General features: G+C 42.8%; 1 protein-coding gene across 1 annotated transcript in view; it reads right to left on the bottom strand.

Annotated features, from left to right (window-relative positions):
- ITGA9 (integrin subunit alpha 9) overlaps positions 1-22,810 on the bottom strand; it is a 350,292-nt gene that overhangs the window by 310,975 nt on the left and 16,507 nt on the right. The window contains exons 4-5 of the mRNA XM_019534746.1: positions 13,671-13,794; positions 200-267 (exon numbers count right to left, since the gene is read on the bottom strand). Of these exons, the coding sequence (XP_019390291.1) occupies positions 200-267; positions 13,671-13,794 (192 nt within the window). The remainder of the gene's footprint in view (positions 1-199; positions 268-13,670; positions 13,795-22,810) is intronic.

Below are 22,810 nucleotides of genomic sequence, written 5' to 3'. Positions count from 1 at the left end.
GAGGAGACTGTGTGAGCAAGGTGGGTGTTTGGTTGTTGTACAACTGAAGTCAGAATATTATTAAATAAAATATGTTAACTACATGGATAGCTGCAAATGGCATGTTGTATATATCAAGCTCCTTTCTTGTACACATAGCAAAATAAGAGGAAAGCCCATCCGCACAACTGAACTTTTCATCAAAAGTACTGTTACCCACCTCAGTGAAGAAGCCTGCAATCCCAGCCTGACATGAGCCATGTTCCTCCCCGTATTTCTTCTTATACTCTAGATTGGAGAAGGGAGGAGGAAAACAAATCACAGTCATTTCAGTCTGTTCCAGCTGTATGGGGCTCAGAGTTTGCTGAGCTCACTTGCTTCATTCTATACACACTGCTAAGCAAGGGGACACAAAACTCATAAACTGGAGTGGAAGAAGGAAAAAAAGAACTCAGAAACTCAGTGAACCTCAGAAATGTTGTACATAGATACTGCCAAAAATTACAGTTGACCTGTCTTGGCTGAAGAGGGACAGCATCAACCAAAAATCCTACCTGTGATTTGACTATAACTTTCCACTGACAATTCAACACGGCAGAGCAATGGAGATTGGGTTAGAAATCCAACCCAGAAATTGAACATGAAGTCTTGGTAACATAACAGCAGCAACAGCATTGCCTCTTAAATTAACGCCGTGCAGTTTAAAGCAACACAGTCCCCTTGGTTCCATTTCAGCTGTCCAAACACATTACTATAAATGTTGCTGAGTACTTGCCACAAAAGTATAGGATCAGTATTCCTGGTGTGTATTTCTAGCCCTGGCATTGTCTTACTTTTTTGCCCTAGACAAGTTACTTAGCACCTAATTCACAAAGGGTAAAGTTACACATTACACTTAGACAACAGTATGGGCACTTAAAATGCAAGCATCCACACATTAAAGCTCTGCTAACTCATGATAAGTGATCTCTAAACATTTCAAAGTTACATCACTTCAAGTGCAAGCTATCTCTGGGCTGTGCTACCCAGCTCTTATTAGCGTAATGTCAGTCTACTCCACAAAGATCAAACTAAAGGTTTGCAGTTCTGCAGCATCCCAGGATGCACCACTCCCAAACCATGTCTCCCCCAATCAGGGAGAGAACCCAGGATATCCTGGCTCCTCGCCACAACTCAGTTTACCAGCCCTGCAATGGCAAGTCAGAGCTGTGCAGGCACAAAACAGTATTAACCCTTAACATGTGACTTCTCACAGCATATTCTAACTTGAACACTGCTTAACATTCCACAGCTTTAGTTTGGATTAAGTGTAACGTGCAACTTTATCCTTAGTGTCTCAACACCTAATTTTTAAGGTGCCTGGTTCCTTCCAGGAATGGAATCCAGAGATGTGTGTTAGCTACTTAGATTACTACACAATGAATGGGGAAAGTGAGGCAGCACAAATGAGATTCACAACAGCCAGCACTGAGTGAGGAATGACTTAAGTACTCAGTGAAAAATCCTGATGACTGGGCTATAACTTAAGCCATCCCTCTCTGCAGGGCTTAAGCACATAATTCTGAGCCACGAGAGGCCACTTCATCCACTCGGGTTCTCACTCTAGAACGCTTTCCTCAAGTTAGGCATCTCAAACAATCCTTTCCAACACCAGGGAGGAGGCATACCTTTCTTTAAAAACACAGTCAGAGGAGGAAGAGATGGGGCTGCTGTCCCTATTTTATTTGACAGCCTAGCAGCTAAAGCACCCACCATAGACATGAAAAACTCATGTTCAATGCCATTTTCAGCCTGAGGTTTAAGCAATCCCTCTGGGATTGAGGGCACCAGAGTTTCAGTCACTGCTCCGAAGATTGTTTCTATATTTTAGCCAATGACTGTTTCCTGCAATATGGATGTTTCCTGTAGTCATTTCAGTCAATGACCATTTTATTTCTTATAAAATATATAAACAGTCCCTGAAAAAATCCCAAAACCCAACGTGCATGTGACACTCACCGCAGATGCAGGAGTGACAAACAGAAGGCTTTGTTCTGCCTGGCTCAGATCTACAACACTTCATTATCCATCTCCCCACTGAATGACCTAACAACTAGGCACATGACTATTTTGTTGTAGATCTCTCACAATCTGCTCTGCTGGATCTGTTCTACTTTGTATAAAATATTAAATATTTGTGGGGCCAAAAAGAAACCAACTCTAAAGCCCAGTGTGTATATATTTAATTATATAAAGGGCAAAAGCTCCAATTGGAAACTGCCTCTAATCTCAGACTACCTAATAACCTAGTGCTTAGGGCACTCAGGGCACCTAGGTTGTTGAAGGTCTAACTTCAACCCCTCAGTTTGAACAAGGCAGAGTAGGCATAAGACCTTATTTCACCCGCGCCCCTAGTGAGTACAATGAGCTGTCAGCTATTCTTGGGTGTACATGTCTTTCTCTTTCAACTTGGAAAGATCTTCATTTTATCTTAATGTGAAACAGATTTTTTCTTCAAAATCATTAAAGTTTTCAAGAAACAGGAAAACCATTCCCTCCACCCTGGAAATGTTTCCAACACAAATCTAGCTCTGAATTTTGCAGCTTGAGCCCATCACTATTTTCTGCACATTTTTTTCCAAAGCTTTACCAAACCAATAAATGTGCAATTGCAATGCATTGCTACTTCCTGCATATTACAACATGTTCTCAAGGATAAGGGGGCTCCAGGGAAAAAGAGTAATTTATTCTGTGAAAACATTCACCATATACCTTGGTAACACTATATTATATGTAACCATTAACTCATTGCTAAATTACAAAGGAATTTGCATGGAATTACTGAGTAAATTGCATCTTTAGAACCAAATCAGTTCCTCATGGGCTGCATTACTTTAGTAAAGACAAAAGGGACTTCATAATAAACCAAGGCCCGCCCCATGGATGCATCTTTATAAATGTACAGGGAAATGATGACATAACTAAAAATAATAATAATTTAGCATTTCACAGTAGCAAGAATGCTTCTGGTCTAACAAGTTCACTAGTAAACAAGTAGCAAAGTGAATAATGGAAAAAGCAAGAATTCTTGTGGGTGATATCTTTTTCTTTGGGTCATCACTTCAATACTACCAAAATTATTATTTCTGTAACAATTAGGACTGTCCAGATTTTTTTTTAAATTAGAGAAAGTCCAGGGAGTGATAGTTACTGTAAAATAAGACCCTGAACTCCAAGGCAAAACACGTGTAGAGGACATTTTGATCCATCAGAGGCCTGTTGAAAGCAATGGGGTTCCATGCAGATTCAGCAGGATAGTTTTCAGAATCAAAGTTAGTCAGCAACTCCACTAGCAACACAAAAATTCACCTTAAAGTTACCAAGTTACATCAAGCAATTAAAGGTGATCCCTGTCACACTATTAGTAACTTCATATACCCTCATTCACTGAGTTTGACATTCCTAGCAAGAACAGATTTATTTGTGTGTGCACTTAAAACTGAACATCTAAGGGGAAGGGACCAGAAGGCACAGCCTTCTCTTCCTAGTATTATTTTTCTGGAAAAATACTAGTCAGGCAAGCCTTTCAGAGTTCAAATTTTTGCTAAGTTTAGTTCTTCATCCTTAAATAGGCCTAAATTGGCCTATTTCTAGTCTGTTCACACTGACACTTTGGCTGCCTATACGCGTAATCAGGGGTGGGGGGACAGCATTTTAATTAGAGCGGTTCCCAGACAGATGCTCTCATTAAAATGCCACAGCTTCATGTATATTAAGCCCCTATGCGTTTAAAAATGGCCATACTTGGGCCGTTTTAACTAAACCATGGGATACTTTTAGCTAAAGCTCATTTGATAAGCTTTAACTGAAGTACCCCAGTAGTCATTTTTTAAACCCACAGGGGTTTATACATGTGACACTACAGAAATGCTAGAGCATTCCCATTAGAGAGCGAAGCAGACTTGATTAATCAAGACACATTAGAACACATTGGAGCACATGCATGGGTAACCCTAGGGTCCATCAAAGGAATCTGTTTTTATTTTTAAAGGATGCAATCTAGGGAACAATCCACTCTTCCTGATTCTAGATTTGAAAACTTGCCCTGTAAGTAATTAGCTCAGCATTCACTTTGGGTTTCATTCAGTATCGGATATGTCTGGTTTCTGTGGACAGTCTTCCAAATCCTCAACAACTCTGTACAGGCTTCAAATCTTTGGAGAAGTCATGACTGTCTCTTTTTATTTTTTTAGATATAGTCACACTCTCTGGTCCATGTCTCCCCTTCCCCCCACTCTCCACAAAAAAATAAAGTATGAGATAGCTAGCTCTAGAAAATGTTCTCTTCTGTTTATCCACAGGTGTAGCCCCTGCAAGCTTCCTCACACAGGTGAATCATGCTTTGACTTTATCCTAAAACAATGGTTTTCAACTTTTTTCATTTGTGGATGCCTGAACAATTCTGAATGGAGGTGCAGACCCCTTTGGAAATTTCAAATGGAGGTGCGGCCCCTCTGAATTGTAAGTGTGAGTATTCACGTACTTCTGGTCATGGGCAACTGGTGCCACCTTACTCGGGGGGGGGGGGTCCCCCACAGCTGATCTCACTCACCGTGGCCACGGTGCTCCTGGAAGTGGCTGCAGCATTCCCACTACCCAGCCAGCACTCATAGGGGGGCACTGGTGCTCCCACCAACTCCCCCGGCCCGTCACCTAAGCAGGGAGTGTGGCCTGTCAGGGGATGCACCAGTGCTCTCAGGGGGTGCACATGTACCCCCTGTGCAACACCACTGCTTCTGATTGATCATAGTAACCTTCCACAGACCCCTTAGACAGTTTGCAGACCTCCAAGAGTCTGCAGACCACAGGCTGAAAACCACTGTCCTAGAGAGACCACTTCAGTGAAAGGAAAAGTATACCAATGTCTAAGATCACTGACTCCTTGGCTTGCTGTGACTGAAAAATGGATTTGCCTGACTCTTAGCTGATAGAAATCAGTATAGCTCCACAATGAAACTACACTGATTTAGAACAGCTGAAGATTTGACCTGAAAACTAGAGCCAATTCAGTTTACAAAGACCACTGATCTCACTTACAAGTAACACCTTTCAGTCACTTCCAGCATTATCAAGACACAGGTCGGTGATGTAAAGGTAATATAGCTTGTTAGAAACCCTCTCTGAGATCCAAACAGATGTGGCTCATGGTCTCTTTACACACGTTCCTCAAGAAAAATAAAGTACAATTCAGCATCAAAATAGCCTGCCACCAAATGTGTACATTATGCAACAAATTAAACCAGGCAAATATTTAAATTAATTAATTCTAACATGACACAAGAAGATGCAAGGATACTCAAATATATCCTAATATTTACATTTTCCAGAACTTCTCCTTTGTTCTACCTCCTCACTATCATGTATTGGCATAATCCATCAAGCAGCACAATCTAACATGCATTTAACAATTTTGCTCTCTTTGATTGATGTTGTACCACTCAAAAGTGTACTCTCATGGACTTTAGTGTGTTTTGAATCAGGCTCTGTATAACTTTGTCATAAACCTAGACCCACTGAAATAAGCAGGATTTTTGCCAACTGCTGCCAGGATGTCAACCAAAGTCACTGTACCAGTGAACGTAAGGCAATCTAAAGGTACATGTTGAAATAATGGCCTCAAGTAGAGCGGATCAACACAGATGCTCTTAAAAATTTGCAAGTGAAAAAAGAATACCACCTAGAACTCTACACCAAATTTTGGGCACTAGGAGATATGGAAGATACAGGTACCAAAGAGAGACAGGGAATATTCAGCAGAACAGTGAAGGAAGCAGCAGTAAATAAGATGGGAGTAAGACTGAAAAACAAAAAGAAAAAGTGATGTCAAGATTATTGCAGAGAAATTGAGAAATGAATAAAGAAAAACAAACATAAATATTTAAAACAAAAAGTTGCTGCAATGGAAAAGAAAAGATTAATCAAGACTTATTTAAAGGAGCTGTTGAATAAACTTGAAGCTACCAGCCAAGGTTGACAGTGATAGATAACAAACATGGGAACCTGATGATAGCATGACAAGAAATCCTGAAGGTTTGGAAAGAATATTTCAAAGAACTTCTAAACAGAGTCTAAAAATGAAGGAAGTGTTGCTGAATATCAAACTGTTGAAGTCAAAATAGTAAAGCCTTCATTAGAGGACATACTGATTCATGTTAAAAAAAAAAAAGAACACGGCACCAGAGATTGACAATATTCCAGCCTAAAAATCGGATTTGAAGTATTAAAGTACCACCTTCACAAGATGATTAAAAAGAGCTGAAGAGAGGAAAGAATGCCTGAACAATGGAAACAGGCAATAATATGCCCAATTTACAAGAAGGGTGATCAAAGAGAGGGTAATATCTATTCCGGTATCTCCTTACTGTACACAACATACAAAGTTTTCTCAACTGCTGCCAAACCAATTCCTCCCATTTGCATGAGAAATTGTGCAAGATTACCAACATGAATTCAGCAAAGAGAGACGAACCAGTGATTAGATATTGTCAGTAAGATTATCGCTGGAAAAAAATGGGAAGTTGTGAAAGATGTACATCAAGTTTACATAGACTTTGTCAAAGCTTATGAGTATATTAGAAAAGAGTCACTATGGTCAGTCATGTTGGGTTTGGAATGCCTCAAAAAAACAGTGCACCTTATTAATATGTGCATTGAAGGATCAAGAAATTACCTGAGAATCAAGGGAATACTATCAGACCAGACAGAAATCAGTGGTGAGCTCAAACAATGGGATGCACTGTCATTGATGCTTTCCAGTGTGAAGCTTAAGAAGGTTATAAGAGCTGCTGAAGGAGGGGGAAAAGGTCTGCAGCTGAACAGACTAAACCAGGTATTTACATAGACAGATAATATCCATCTGGTAGGAAAGGTAATGGAAATGGTACAAAAGAATATAGAGATAAAGAAGTTGGGGTTGCTATCAAAGTCAGCAATACTACATACATGATCTCAATCCAGAAATAAACCTCAAGATCACAGGAAGATAAGAATACAGAATAACAATGTGGAAAAGTTAGAGAGATTTAAATATTTAAGAAGAGTAATGACGGAGGACAAGCAAATAACTGAAGAAATCAAGGCAAGAATTTACAGTGCTGATATATACCTGTTGAACCTGCATAAAATAAAAGCATCAAGGAAGATCTCACGAAAGGTTAAAATCCAGCTGTATAGTACAATTGTTCAACCTGTCCTTTTATATGGATGTGAATCATGGACACTGACAAAGGCAAACAGAAAAAGGCTCAAGTGTTTGAAAACAAAGCACTAAGAAAAATATTTGGTGCAGTACAAGAAAATAGAATACGTAGGAGAAAACATAAGAATTTGTGAACCTTACCACAACACCTGATGTCTTCAGCAAGATAAAAATTAAATAGGCAGGGCATATTGAAAACCAACAAGAGAAGGCACGTAAGGCAGATTTGGGAAGCTGAGGTGGAGGGTGTCACATCTTGGGAAAGACTAAGGCAACAATGGAAGGATAGCATAAAAACTCATGGCTAGACAAAGATGCGACAAACTGGAAGGAGACTGCACAAGATAGGAGGAGATGGAAAGCTGTAGCTAAGGCACTTACAGGACCTCAAGGCCTGTGAGACTAGAGATGCAATCCTGTAAATGACTATGGACACAACTAACTTTTCCCTACACAAGTAATCCAACTGGGATTTTCCAATTAGAAGTTTAAGATCATGTGATCAGTTGCCAATGTGGCAAATACAGAGCTCTGACTTTAACCAGACAGAACTGCATCAACATCAGAGACATTTAGATAGCTCCTAGGAATTTAGCATTTAGACAGCCAACTACAAATCCTGTGATGTCAGTACAGCTGCGCTATTCTTCTTTCAATGACCTAAACAAATAAAATGAATTGTAAATGGTTAGGAATGATGGAGGATTGTTCAAGATTTAAATGATTTTGCAATAAGCTGGTTTTCATGCCTACTGAGGCTCACATTTTAATGGGACATACTGTACAGCTTTTGTAAGATGTGTTTTCAAGTCACTTATGTTGCCAACACTGTCTGGTTAAACTAACAGACTTATATTTCACACAAGTAACTGCTTATACTTTTCCTTATATCAGTGCATGCTAGGGATCTCACTGTTTCACATAATTTCCAAGTGTTTATGTAACTAATACGCTTCTACTGCCTTGTGTGAATGAAAGGGAGACTTGAACCAGTTTAACTTGAATAAATATCTCTTAATACACTTATTTTTCTGGATAGTATTGAAATGCAGATTGACTTGGACAATTGCATAAAAATACCTTTATAGTGGGCAGCCTACTTGGAGAAAGATATCATTGCATTATCTAAGCACTTCACACATATTGAACAATTTCTTTGCATGATACTCTTGTGGGATATGGTCACATTAGCCACTTCTACAGTGTGGTAACTAACTACAGCATAGATATACTAAAGCTCAAATACACAAAGGTATTTAAACATCTAGTTCTCACTGAAATTAGTGGAAGTGAGGCACCAGAATACCTTATCAGAATTGTGTGCTCATGCACACACGTGCACATACACACACGCGGACGCACAAACACAGTGTCAGTGAAATAGGTGATATCCAGATTCTAATCTTCTGATAGTCCATGCCTTAAAATAAAAACCTTCTTCAGGCCACCTGTCCCCCACCACACATCTTATCTATTGCTGGTGGTGGTCTCAGGCTGTGAAATACTGTTTTGCTATCAGAGAGCTGCAAGCCTCAGAATGCCTTTACCTCCTGTTGTCTTGCTACTAAAGCTGCCAGCACCCAGTATTTCCAGACTACCATGTTTTATCTGCTAAAAGCTCCAATACCTACCCATTCAGGCCAGAAACTAGGTCAAAACTGCCTCTCTCATAGTCAAAAGTTGATGGATATGTTCCAACCTCTCAGATCTCAATTCTTCATTTCTCTGCTCCCTCTGCGTATCTAATATTGGCCTCACTCTTCTCCCTCCCCACTACCTTGCCGTTGTCCGAGCAAAATTCCAAATGACAGTGACAGTTCATGAGAAATTGGAAGCTGATGGGACTTTCCTCCACCTCAGTGCATGCTAGTAGCTACCACAGCATAGGTATACATGATCAGCTAGTTCAAATTTGCCAGCTTTTTATATCTAGAAATTAACATTTATATTCAATTTGGACTATCCATAAAATGATTTTGGTAGCTCTGCCTACTCCCACATAGTGATCACTTTTGGCAAAAATCAAAGCTGTTGGGGTGTTAATACCGATAGGCCTCTCTCATTCTTCTGCTGAGCTCTGTGCACACCGTACTGTTATAAAAAAAAATAAAATGACTAGTCCATGGTTCCCCATGCCAGCAGCCAGTTAAATGCACTAGTGGGACATATTCAAAGGCAGAAAAAAAGGGCTGAACTGATTTAAAATAGGAGTCAGGTATCTGAAAAATCACTTCCCTGAATGAACACACAAGAAAAGGATAACAAACAAAAGGAAAGTGTACAATGCTTCAGAAACCATGAACTCTCCATTCAATCACAGGTAAATAGAGACTCCACTGAGATCCAGAACCCCAAAAAACAAGGTGATACTTAAGAAGTGCCAGTTCCAAACAGCAGCAAAAGAAGCTGCTCCATACACAGACTAAAGCAACACAGATAGCTCTCAGTTGTTTGTACCAGAAGCCAAAGCCGTCATATTTAACCTCAATCTCTCCTTTCCTGTTGCATTTCATCAAAATTGGAAGGAAATGGTAGTCATCTTTATGGCCTAACACTGTGGTTTTAGGTTTATACCACAAAGTTGGGGGCCTGTATGGCTGTCTAAATGCCTTCCAGAAAACTGATTATCTACTGGACAATTCTCTGCCTCCCTGGGGAGGACCTCTCTGTTTCCTTGGACTTGAATGAGTGCGGGTGGGTACTTGTTATGCTATTAACTGACCAATAAAAAATAACACTGTTAGTGTTCCTTGAAGCTCTCTCACATCGTTGCCCCCAGGGAACCAGGAAACACATCCTGTCTGTCCCCACACTCTGCCAAATTGTCCCTTGCAGTGGCAGCAATCACCACCTTCCCTCTCTGCCAGATCATTAAGTCAGTGCACATAATAGGCAGTTGCATCATTTCTTTGCAAGCAATATCTGGCAGCCACTAAAACCAAGAGCAATCAAAAGAAAACACAACTTGGAAGACCCTAACCCCATACCACAAAGCACTTCAGTCCATACAAACCAGATTAGCTCTCAGCCAGAAAGATTCCACTCAACTATCAGGTCTGCTACTGCTTTCATTAAGGTCTCAGTAGCTTCCAGATTTCTGTCATCTGCGTCAGGGAGGCTGGGCGAAAGTAAAACAGAGGGAAACTACTATCTTGTTTTACTGATACCATTTAGTCAGGAAGCTTCCATTTCCTACTTGGTTTTTAATTATTAAATCTGTATTATATGAAGAATCATCATAATATAATGTCGCATATGGCAAATAAATCTGCTCCATAGTACAGTTGTTAGATTCCTCTCATTTGAAGCATGTGGTATTTGCCACACAGCTTATATATAAAGGTAGAAGTCCTGTTGCCTGATTCTGCAAATGCATACTATCAGGAATACTGCTTGCTTTTAGTCTCCCTGAATTCACCCCATTATACCTGGAAGCAAGCATTTGTCAAATGGGTCCCCACTCCATAACCACTTCAGGTACACTACAATTATTTACTCCAGAAAACTCTTAACTTCTTCCCTTTGTTTGTTCTGCTGTTCCTAACTCAGATTTTCACTACTGATTCCCCCTGACCACACACTATTTCCTGGAGAGAGGTTTTTTTTCCAAAAAACATAATATTAACAAAATCTACTAAAATTATTGTAGAATAAAAAGATTCTAGTTAAACTATGAATCCTCCCCTCAATATCAGATCATAGCTGTCCCTTCTGTTTGATGATTAAGATTACTGTACTGATATCTAAAAGTTACGAATAAAACAAAAACCACAGTCACCCCACATGACATTTTTGTTATTTGGTGTCTGGACAATGGAATGGGGGGAAAAAGAAGAAAAATCAATCCCTAAACCTACCTTTTAATTCTAGCATGCAATAAAATTAAGCCAGTATCCTACTGCATGAAGAACTGCCAATTTTCCACTGGCTGCTTCACATGTACTGGACACACATATTAGTATTTTCTAGCAATTCCTGGCAAATATCCTATCAAATTAACAGCAGTCTTGCTTTGAACATATAATGCACAGAAAAATGCAAGTTACCTTCTTGTCCAGAAACTACTTTTCTGATTTTTTTTCCAGACTAACAGGTCTTAAAACAGCATCAGGGTGATGACAAGGGCTCAGAAGAAACAATGGAAGTGATGCTATATATGTAGATTGGTAATGAAAGTTAATATTGCATGACTCGCAATGCAGTGCTTACAAATAAGGTCTTAGCCTGCTCCTGCCAAAAGGAAGAAAAAAACACCCCAAACAAATTAAAAGGATGGCAGTTCAGATTAAGATTTTTATGGCTTCCTCACATTGCATTCAGATCACCTGGAATGGCTGGTTCAAACATGAAGCCAAAACCATTCAAGCTTCATATTCATAATTTTAGGGACTGAAAATCTGTGAACCAAAGGCTGTTCTTCAGATAGTCCCAACCTTTTCAGGAGTAAGTTTCATAAGCTTGCAACGAAACCTGTGACAACAGGTTAAACAAACTTGCGAAAGGCTCACAGCAGTAAGCGACTTAACAAGATGTCCCAGCTTTGTTTTAACACTTCTTCTTTACTGAAGGGGTATTAAACTCATCTGTCCCCGCAGGCCAGATGAATGGCCCAGGACTGGTCCACAGGCCTTATCAAGCCCATGCCCTCCCTGCCTCACACTCCCCACCCTGAGCCCTAATCCTACTCCAGCTAGACTGGAGTGGGTGCCTTGCACAGTGCAGGTCCTGGACCTGTTGGAGCGGGCTCCATGCACCCCACGCAATGCAGCTGTGGACTGGTCAGAGCAGGTGCTGAATCTGGCATGCAGGAGACCCATGCATAGTACCCTCTACCCCATGAGGCATCTAGTGTTGGCTCTAGCTAGTCCAGGGCTGTGCCACACACAGTGCCTACTCTGTGATGTTTGTTGCACACATCCCCATCCCAAACCAGATGGAGTGGGTGCCCCATGCAGTTTGTGTCCCAGACCACTCAGAGTAGAAGTTGTATATGGTACAGTCCTGGACCAGCCAAGCCAGTTTTGTAGGCACTGGATCCAGCGTGCTGAGATGGAGAGTGGGGGGTCCCAGTGAGGCCAGCACCGGGGCCAGATGATGTGGCTCTGTGGGGCGTATCTTTGAGCCCCCTACTCTACTGCATCTGAACAACTTCTAGTCTCCCACCAAAATCCAAAGCAATGTAAAACCACATCAAGAAAACAAGGGAAAAATAGCCTGATCCTCTGGCACAATTCATCTAGTTCTGTCACATGACATTTTTCTAAACTCTAGACTGAGACATATCCATTAGCAATGGAGGAACTGAAAAGGACGTCTACTGTGTTATCTCTCCCCCACTTACTCATGTCATCAGCATGCCTGTCACTTGTTGTCGCTGACACTGGAAATCAAAGGAAGAGAAGTCTTGCCCACATCAAATTGTATTCCATTCTTGGCCTCTAACCCCCAGCACTTCTCCAGTCCACTAAGGGAGTGGGGAGAAGGACGATGCTAAAGAAAAACACAGGAAAACACTTTCTAGAGTTTCCTGAGTGTTTTTCTAAGGGCTATTGGCAAATCTTGAAGATATTCTATCTTCTTCTTAATTATGTACTTATGTATCTGGATTGGTTAATTGCTTTTGGCTGAGTAAAGACGGTCTTTTGAAGTCTTTAAAAAAGGAAACATGGTATCAGTTCACATGCACACAAAAGGAAAGATTATTCTTCTCATAAACTGAAAAATTATATTAAAACACCCAGGATATACAATGCAAACAATGGATAGAGCTATCCATTGTTCAGAACTCTGGAATACACTTTCTTAATCTCGCTGTTATTCTAAATTTATTTTCAACTACAACACTACTTTGAGGGGAACTGAAAAAATGTCAGACGCTGGCCTCAGATGCCTTATAAAATTAACAATACAGAAACACCTGAAAGAGGCAGCTTTATGCTGAATGCATTATACAGGTATTCTAAAAATAACGGCTTTAAAACAATGATTCATCTCACCAGCCTCCTTTTATAAACAACAGCATAAAACTAAAAATGTTTCTGAAAGATGGATGGAATTGTCTCCAATTATCCAATCATTCTGAATGTCTATCCAATGCTACAGCTGAGTGTGCTCATGCCAGCTGCCTTGTAACATTCATATAAAAGAAAGGAAGGTTTTCTCAATACACTGTTCCAAGAAATTTTGATTTTTTTTTTTTTTGAGTTCAACATGGCCATACAGAATAATTCACAGGATCCAATGATCATCTCACTGCCCATTCCTTTTCATCCAATGCAATTCTTCCACTAGACCATGGCTGGGTCAACATTACTTGGCCCAACATTTCATACATACACATGCACACATACATATGAAGTTTGCCATATATGATTCTGGGGACACGGGATAATCTTAATCACTCATAATGACAAACGGCATACAAGTGAAAGAAAAGAAAGAAACTACAGCTTACCTTCATAGCAGGGCCATAAGTTTCGGCCATTGGACTGTAAGGTGGGTGGGATGATATTACAGAAACCATGGGGGAGAATGTATTCTGTCTCATAGTAGATGTTTTTCCAACGATGTGCACAGGCCTAAACAGATCATACCACACGGGTTACTGAAAGTTCACACCTGAAGCAACAAGAGGGTAAAATATGACCAAGTACTGTTTCAAGGAACACATCTATCAAAAATACCTGCTCAATCCTTCCCCTTTTTAGCCATCTTCCTCAGTCCCTCCTTTCTCCAGAAAGAATCCACTGATTGCCATCTCCATCCGCTATTCAGACTCGATACCACCTGACTGATTGCAGCATCCCAAGTCTTTTCCCAGCCACTGACATCATACCAATCAGCCTCAGAATAGGGGGAACCCTGGCTGCAAATCTAAAGATCCTTATCCTTTGGGGCCAGCCCGCCTATCAAGCAGACCAAAAAGTTGTAATGGCAACGGGGGGTGGCACTAGGGAAATCTTTTCTAAGGAAAAGATAAATTAGATAGAGTCAGGTGGAGGAAAGGGGAAACGCACAGTAGGGAAGAACAATGACAATATAAGGAAAGGGGGAAAGGCAGTGGTAGGAATGTATAGATTCAAAAAGTACCCAAAGGCCTGATCACACTTGAAAATTTCACTGCCAAATCTGTTGCTGGCTTAGAGCAGCCAATATTGTTACATCATTGGAACGCACATGCACACACACTTGGCTGCTGTTGTCAGTGTTGCCTATCCTCACAGAGAGCGTTTAAGTTGGCAGAAAGCCTGGTCCACCATGAGTAGGAGACCAAGGCTTATAGCTGCGAACTGTGCTATGTTACTGGAACATATCCACTCCGGCATGGAACTGACAGATGTATGTCAGCTAAAAGTTTGTGTCAATTAGAGAGATTTATTTGAATCACAGGATGTGTTTTGCCAAATGTGTACATGAATGCATGTAAACCAGTGGTAGAAAAGGCAATTTCTCCTGACAAAACTTTGTGCTACAAAAAAGGCCAAAAGATTGATGAAAGGCACAAACTTAATATTTCATTTCCCATCCCCCCCCAACCTCTTGCCACCTTCCCCTGAAATACGTTTTCTACCTTATGAAGTAATAATACTAAAAATATTTCACCTAAAAATAAGAGCCAATACAATCTGTCTGGGATACTGCCCTTAGTGCCATCTCAACACAAAAGTATGTATTCAATCATCATCAGGCTTGACTCTCATTCTCCCGAAACCTCTCTGTTCTCATAATTAACACTGCACTGTGGGTAGGCAAACAATAAAGAATCTTCCAACTAGATGATTACTTAGAATGAAAGCAAATCCACATTAATCCAGCTGATATAAATCAGTGAAGTTAATGCATCTGATTTACATCATCTAAGGATCTGGCTCACTTGCATAGAAAACCTCTTTTTCACAGTTTCTGCTACAGCCAACTGAATCCCCTCCCCATTTTTTTTTGCCTCTACCTGGAGGCTACTTCTGGCAACCACAGTCCTTCTAAACAAGGACAGCACCTCTTTTAAAGAACCCATCACTTGCCTGGAGAGCATAATGTTAAATGATGCAGCCCATCCTCCACCATAGTACCCCAGTGCCTTTGGGAGCATCTTGACATTCCTTAGAACACTATAAAACAGGCACAGTTGTATCATCCTATCCAAATAAGGATCTAGGAAACATCCCAACTACTGGCAAACTTAAAACTCAGTCTAGCCTAGTGCAAAGACTCATTCCTCTATTTGTTATCCCAGAAAGGCATAAAAATTAACGTTCTTTTCTTTTCTTTTTAACAGAATGGAACAAAATCAATTAAATCTAAATCAGCTGTCCCCATTAGCAGCTGGAAACTTGCAGTTTGATATTTACTGCTTTTCTAACTTACAGAATTCAACAAGACATATTTATTTACTGGAGGAGATAGTTATCACACAGGCGCTATCAGGGACTCTGGGGGCTTTGGAAAGCTCTGTCCTATATTTTATGTTATACAGAACCATGCATTATACAAAGGGTGTTTATAATGGCACTCTGTTTAAACAGCCAGATATATGTATAAGGAAGAGCTTACTGAACCTAATTACTTGTTCATATAGGCAAACTGGGTTCTGATTTGAATCCCCATGCACTCTTCTTCCAAAATGCAAAAAAAATGCATGCAATATTTATTTCCAATGCAATCAGGAAACAGTTTTTCTCATGAAGCATTTGCACTGTGAGCACAAACAGAGAGATATACAATTTGCTGGAGAATGCCATACGGACACACTAGCCTAGGTCCAACATTCAAGTCGACACATGAAACTAGACAGCAAAAAGAAATGGCCTTAAACAAGGAAAAGTTATTTCAAATATAAATTGGGGGGATGGAGAGGGGAGACGCAGTTGTTTTTGAACTTCGGAAAGTTAAATAAAGGATTGCAATATTATCAACTTGCTTATTTTTTACCTCCCAGAAACTATCGCTGGCTTACAGAAATTCTCCTCCTTATCTCGCCCAAGGAAGCCCAAACGATTGGAGAACAGGGACAGCAGCAACATCTCACTTGGAACAGCAAGCTTGTTCAGGAATGAGCTGAACTGGAATGCCAAGGCCAGGAAAGAAGGAGGAATAAAAACGGGCACTGCTGTGTTATGTGGACACTTAACATAAAGGCTAGGGACAGACATTAAACATAAACCAATTTAAATGATCAGAAACAGGTTTAAATCTGTAACAGAACAGATGTTCAGTAAACCAATTGGAAAATGGCTGAAACCAGTTTGAGATGAAGCTGGTTGAATGTAGTATCAGACTTAATTGATTGGAGTCAAACCGATTTATGCAACATCTGTCCCAGACCCCTTGCCGGTTTAAGCTAAATCAGAGTAACCTACCACCCCAGCATGCTCTCTAGGCTGGGCAAGGCTCTCTGCTCCACAGCAGGGATGGCCCCTCCCTTCTGCTCCCTGGCTGCAGCTCCAGCGGAGACTTACAGGCACAGCAACTTCTGCCTGGTTTCCTCCTGCTCTCCCCCTCCCCTTCCCACTCCCTACTAAGAAGGAATCCCCTGTCCCCTCTGCCTTACACAGACACCTCAGCATTAGCTAGCAGACCACATGCTGGCTACAGTCTGTGGTGTGACAGACAGCAGTGTCAGCTTAGGCTTTTTTGGGGGCTAATTAAAGCTCAGCTGGTAATGTCCCTCTCTTCCTTCTTTGTTTAAGAAGAGTTTAAACTAATGAGAGAGACTTTGTTTTCTGATGTGGTGATGCATGCTGATAACAGAGCTAATAAATGCTGTTATCATTCAAGGAGTGGGGGAACCCCTCCCTAATCCTGCTGGGGCCTCACCACACCCCCCCCCCCAAACTCAGCACTATGCAAGGGAAGGGAGAACTGCTCTAGCAACCCTCTTTCCCCCAGCCCGCCTTCTTCCCCCTCCCCCCGCAACTTCTAGCCTGAGCCACTGCAGGCATGTGCCTGCATTTCTGGGGTGTCTGTACAGTTACAAAGTGATTCAGCCTAGCCAGGTTAGACTAACCTTCAAAGACTAACTGAATCCACAAGAGAAGGCTGAGGGGGGGATCTAGTTGCCTGTTACAAACTAGTCAGAGGGGACCAGCAGGCACTGGGGAAGTCCCTTTTCCCCCGTGCACTACCAGGAGTGACCAGGAACAATGGTCACAAGCTGGCAGAGGGTAGATTTAGGCTGGATATCAGAAGGCGCTATTTCACGGTCAGGGTGGCTAGGATCTGGAACCAACTTCCAGGAGAATTGGTGCTGTGTCCTACCCTGGGGGTCTTCAAGAGGAGGCTAGATGTACACCTTGCTGGGGTTGTTTGACCCCACTGCTCTTTCCTGCCAGGGCAGGGGGTTGGACTCGCTGATCTGCTCAGGTCCCTTCCAACCCTAGAAACTATGAAACTATGAATTCAGGCTCAGGCTTTTTGAATGTCTGTCCCTAGCCAAAAAGCTCACTGCAATAAGCGTAGCAAAGCAGTGAGCCTTTCTTTGAATATATTCATGTTTTTTATTTTTTCAGGCTTCTCAGTTCGATGGCTGCAGAACTTAGTATTTTTCCAAGTTATTATGGAATTCAATATTTTTTCACGTACACTGTCACTTTGCTGCAGCCAGGAGGCTAGCATTTCATTTGCTGTCTCCCTGCCATGTCAGGGCCTGCCTGCAGCTGGCTTTTCTTCTTCTGCTTTCACCACGAGGAGTTGTTAATTGGATTATAGTGCAAGCTACCTGCACAGTTTAGTGCAGCTGAGCCCTGGGAAGTTACAGAGATGAACCACTGAAGCTGGCTACTAGCTCCCTACCTCACTATTACCTCTATGTGGAAGGAAGTTCTGAGCAAGGCTATGAGAAAAATCACAGGAGAGCAGATTTGGAAGGCATGGTGAAAAAGACTCTCCGAAATAATCAACACATTTTAGGAGTGTTTTCAAATACAAGTGAAGTGCAACTGCAACGGGATGTGGGAATCACAAAGGTATAAGTAACATATTTTTGAATTCAGAGGCTACTGGGACACAATTTGGTCCCATCCTGCTGTGAAACCTGAAGGGAAGTGTCGCAGTACTGAACTAAAGATGCAAAATAAATGGACAACTTTGCCTTTTCTCTTTGCTAAGTGCTAGCTCTGGGCTGTTAAAATTGCAGACAGAGCTATGAGGCTCACCTAAACGGCTTTCAAACTGAGTCATTGATCCTGCAAAGAGCTCCATAAGGGCATAAAAGTCAATAGGACTCCAGGGAGTTCAGATAAGTGACCTCAGATGAAATCCCTCTTGCAATTCACTATGTGGACTTTCACTTTAGTGCAGCTATTTTATCTTACATAGTGCATGAGTATAAAGTACTGTTGAGTTAGTAACTGAAAATGAAAAATGGTGGTATTTCTGAGAAAACAAGAAAACAATTGCATTATAACTGGACAGTATTTGGAAAAGTGAGATTCAAGTATGTGGTTTATCTCCAAGTTATAATGCCCTGCCCCTGGTTCCTTTCCCAGTGACAGTAAGGCAATACATTTTTCAGTTTCAGTATGGAAAGAATTGGTAACTTAAGCTGTGTTACTTTCACACTCAGACTAATGCCAGTGTTGATTCGTGATAATATCAAAGATCAGAAGAATGCAGGTTAAGCGAGTTTGAATTTTATTCTAGGTATATTCTTTATTGTCCCATATATATTATATGTATACATATATAATATATATGGGACAATAAAGAATACACCTAAAATAAAGCATGTAACACACACACAAAATTAGGGAAACCTACAAACGCTCACTTTTTCCAGGGAGTTTCTCTCACATGGGAGATCTTCCAGGCTGAGACCTGGAAAAATCTCTCACCCAAAAGGGGCATGTTTCTGCTAAAAGAAACTAAATAAACACTTGTACACTTTGTAGTTTCTACTAGAAGAGCATCAGTTCTGGACTCGATCTCCTGAGGTCCCTTCCAGCCCTAATATCTATGAAATCTATGAATTCTCCAGACAGAAATGTAACATCCATATGTGGCAGACAAAATATATAAAAAATACACATACACACACTTTCTTTAAGTCTTCAAGTCTTAAACTGAAACATAACAAAACTGATACAGTAATACAATGGCACACTGAAGGGCTGATCTTAAAAACACTTAAATCAATACTAAAATAACCAGTTTCTTCAAAGACTGGTAAAAAAAAAAAAAAAAAAAAAAATCAGACCATAAAGAATTCAGGTCCTAGTGTAACAAAGTGCTGATGTGCTTCCTGCAAAGGTCACTTACCCTCAGGTCCTACTGTTCTTTGCAGGACTGATTAGGCTTAGCGCCTTCAAGTAGTAAGAAATACATTTTCAATATTAACTTTTCTATTTTAAAACCTGACTTGGGAATTTAAGTAGAATCTGCATGCATGACTGCAAGAAATAATTTTCAATATTAAATACATTAGCGACATAATAAATCATTATGCCTAGGGACATAAGTTACACATAAACCAGTTTAAGTGATCAGAAACTGGTTTAAACCTGTTACAGAACAAAAGTGCAGTGCATATAAACCAGTTTCAAAATGGTCAAAACTGGTTTAAGATAAACCTGTAAATGTAGTATCAGACTGAACTGACTGAAGACAAAACATTCTGTCACAGACCCTTTCCTGGTTTAAGTTAAAACAGAGTCCCCCAGCATGCTTTTCAGCCCTGAGCTGGGCTGTCTGCTCCAGAAAGTGTGGCGCCCCCTCCTCTCCAGCAGGCACGGAGGCATGGCCAGATGCCAGCCGACATAGCCCCTTAAGGCGAAGGGAGCAGGGAGGGAGTTTATTCCCCTCCCTTCCTCCTGAAACCCCAGCCAGGGTCAGGGTCCCTCCCATCTCACCACTTCAGGGGTAGGAATGTGGCCAGGCACTGGCCTAACATGGCCCCCTGAGGCAAAGGGGGCAGGGAGGGGGTTTATTTATCTCTCCCTTCCCTCTCTCCACACTTGCCTGGGGGAGGAGGGAGCAGGGTGGGGCCAAGGCAGAGCAGCCCCTGTCAGAGTCCCTTCCCCTCACCACTCCAGGGCTGGGGGCATAGCCAGATGCCAGCCAGCATGGCCCCCTATGGCAAAGGGGGCAGGGAAGAGGTTTATTCCCCCTCCATCCCCTCTCTCACCGGGGGACTACATCCAGGGTCTGTCAGTCCCAGCCTCTGCCTCCATCGCTCGCCCCCAGCTAGGCCGACCCTGGCTGGGGTTCCCTGGGGGTAGAAGGGATAGAGGGCAAAATAAACCCTCTCCCTGCTCACTTCACCTCAGGGGGCCATGCCAGCCAGTGTCTGGACACACACCTGCCCCTGCCCCTGCAGCAGTGAGAGGGAAAGGACCCTGACAGGGGCAGCAACCCTGTCATGGTGTCCTGGAGAGCACAAGCCTCTTTCCAGTTGGGAGGCTGTGGTACAGGCGGGACAGGGGCAGGCAAAGCTACCACAACCTGTGCTGGGCGAGCAGTGGTGGTGGCAGCATCAGGGGCAGTTTGGGGGGCTATAGCCACCCCTTTGAGCCCCACCACCACCGCTTGCCCCACACGCAAGCTGTGGCAGCTCTGCCTGCCCCACTCCCACCCACAGTGCAGCCCCGCACACTGGGAAGAGGCTTGCAATCTCCAGGACACCGTGACATGGGCTGCTGTCCCTGTCAGGGTCCTCCCCACAACTACTGCAGCATCAGGGGTAGTCGTGTGGCCAAGAGCCTGCCAGCATGGCCCCCAGAGGCAAAGGGGGGCAGGAAGGGGGTTTATTCCAAATTATTAAGATGCAGGACATGCACTACTCTTGAAGCTGACAATCACAGAAGTTACTAGCATCTCTGTCTTATGACCTGTCTATGCACTAACACAAACTCATTTAACTACTGGTGTTTAAAACTACTTAGTTACGTCAGTGAAAGTTTGTGTATTATTCGCATTTCTGGTGTAAACTATAGTGACAGAAGCCAGTCTTTAATCAGCTCCCTACTGGATTGAACTCAGCCAAAATTAGCCCCTTTTAAACTGATAATACAGTGCTTGCACAGGCATTCTTGTGCGTTAGCAAAGCAGATTTAAGTTAAATCAATACAATAAACTTTTTCACATACTTCTGAAGTGCCCTTCACTACATGCAATTAGAGAAAGACTTGCACTATGCTGGACTTGGGCCTTGGAGAGGGAGACAAGAGAAGAGACACCTGCAGGAAATCCCCCTTGTGAATTCATCAGTGCTTCCACTGCTTCAGGATATGCTAAACATGTCATGGAAGAGTAGCAGCAATGGGAAAACACACCCATGCTAAAAAAGATCCAGGAAAACAGATACTCACACACGAAACACTAAACATGCCTCATCCAAGACTGAAAATATGTTCAAAGACAGTATGTAGCAGGGCACTAGGGTGCCTGCTACTGGCATCAGGAATAAGGGTTGCTGAAGCTCCCTGAGAGCACACGTGTTGGTTGCCAGAGCAACCAGGCGGGTCATATGACCAGAAAGGGGCAGGGCTAGGCCTTTATAAACAGCCCAGGCCAGAGCCTAGCGGGAGTTCCCTTCCTGCAGTCGCAGGAGCAAGAGCTCTCCGGGAGAGCTGAGCCGACAGAGTATAGGTTGCAGCCTGACCACCCAAGCGACTATGGTATGATAGGAGTGGAAAGAACCCTGACGGGGAGGCTATCGCTAGAGAGCCAAGGAAGCTTAACTTTTATGTTCGAGCGAAGAAGCTCATTGTTAGGTTACGGCCAGTGGGCTTATGTTTCGGTTTAGTTTCTTGTGTAAACACCGGAGGACCGGGTGAGGCTGTAGGGGTGCGAGGAGGCCTCACAGGAGCTCCCCAATAATCTGGGAGTTCCTGGTGCCCGGTGAGGGCACAGCTGTTTGGTGCCAGGGCGACACAGCGATTGCCACCATAGTTGGCATGGCGAGCGAGCGCCGGAAAGGCGTGGTGTGTGGGGTGTAGAGACCCCAGCCCATGAGGGCGGTATTTGCCCAGTAGGGCGTACGACCCAGAAAAGGGTAAGGGGGCCAGGCACGGCTATGGGCCACCTGAGCTCCGAGCGTGGGAGGCGCGCGAGCTAGGCCCGAGAAGGCGGGTCTGGGGGCCAGGCAGGGCTAAGGCTGCCTGAGCCCAAACTTGGGAAGCCTGAGTGCGGGCAGGGAAGCGCGAGACATGCGGCACAGGCCCCAGAGAGGGCTGGGAAGCGCAAGACACACGGCACAGGCCCCAGAGAGGGCAGATTAGAATAGAAGGCTCCACGGTGAGCGATTGGCACCCTACCAGCGCAAAGCCCTAGAGAAGGGTGAGTGCGCGGTAAAAGTCCCGGAGAGGGACAGGTGCGTGAGAACAAGTCCGGAGAAGGGCGGACGCGCAGATAGGGGCCCAATGGAGACGAGGCGCAATTAGAAGCCAGAAAGAGGGGCTGGTGGTGTGACAAGCCCAGGGGCTCCAGGGAAGGGCGCCTAGAAGAAACTGACCAGATAACGTCCAGTACAGCTGCAAGGTTTGGGGCATGCTAAAGGGGAGGTCGGAGGCATGTGTGGCCCCTACGGCCAGGGTGCACCGAGTCACCCCATACAGAACGGGGAATAGTGCCAGCGTAACACCGTATACGAGGGGATCAAGG

Source organism: Crocodylus porosus, unplaced genomic scaffold (assembly GCF_001723895.1).
Source record: "Crocodylus porosus isolate Cpor-Errol unplaced genomic scaffold, CroPor_comp1, whole genome shotgun sequence".
Classification (NCBI taxonomy): domain Eukaryota; kingdom Metazoa; phylum Chordata; order Crocodylia; family Crocodylidae; genus Crocodylus; species Crocodylus porosus.
The sequence above is the reverse complement of the archived record's forward strand: the minus strand, read 5'-3'. Positions and strand labels throughout refer to the sequence as shown.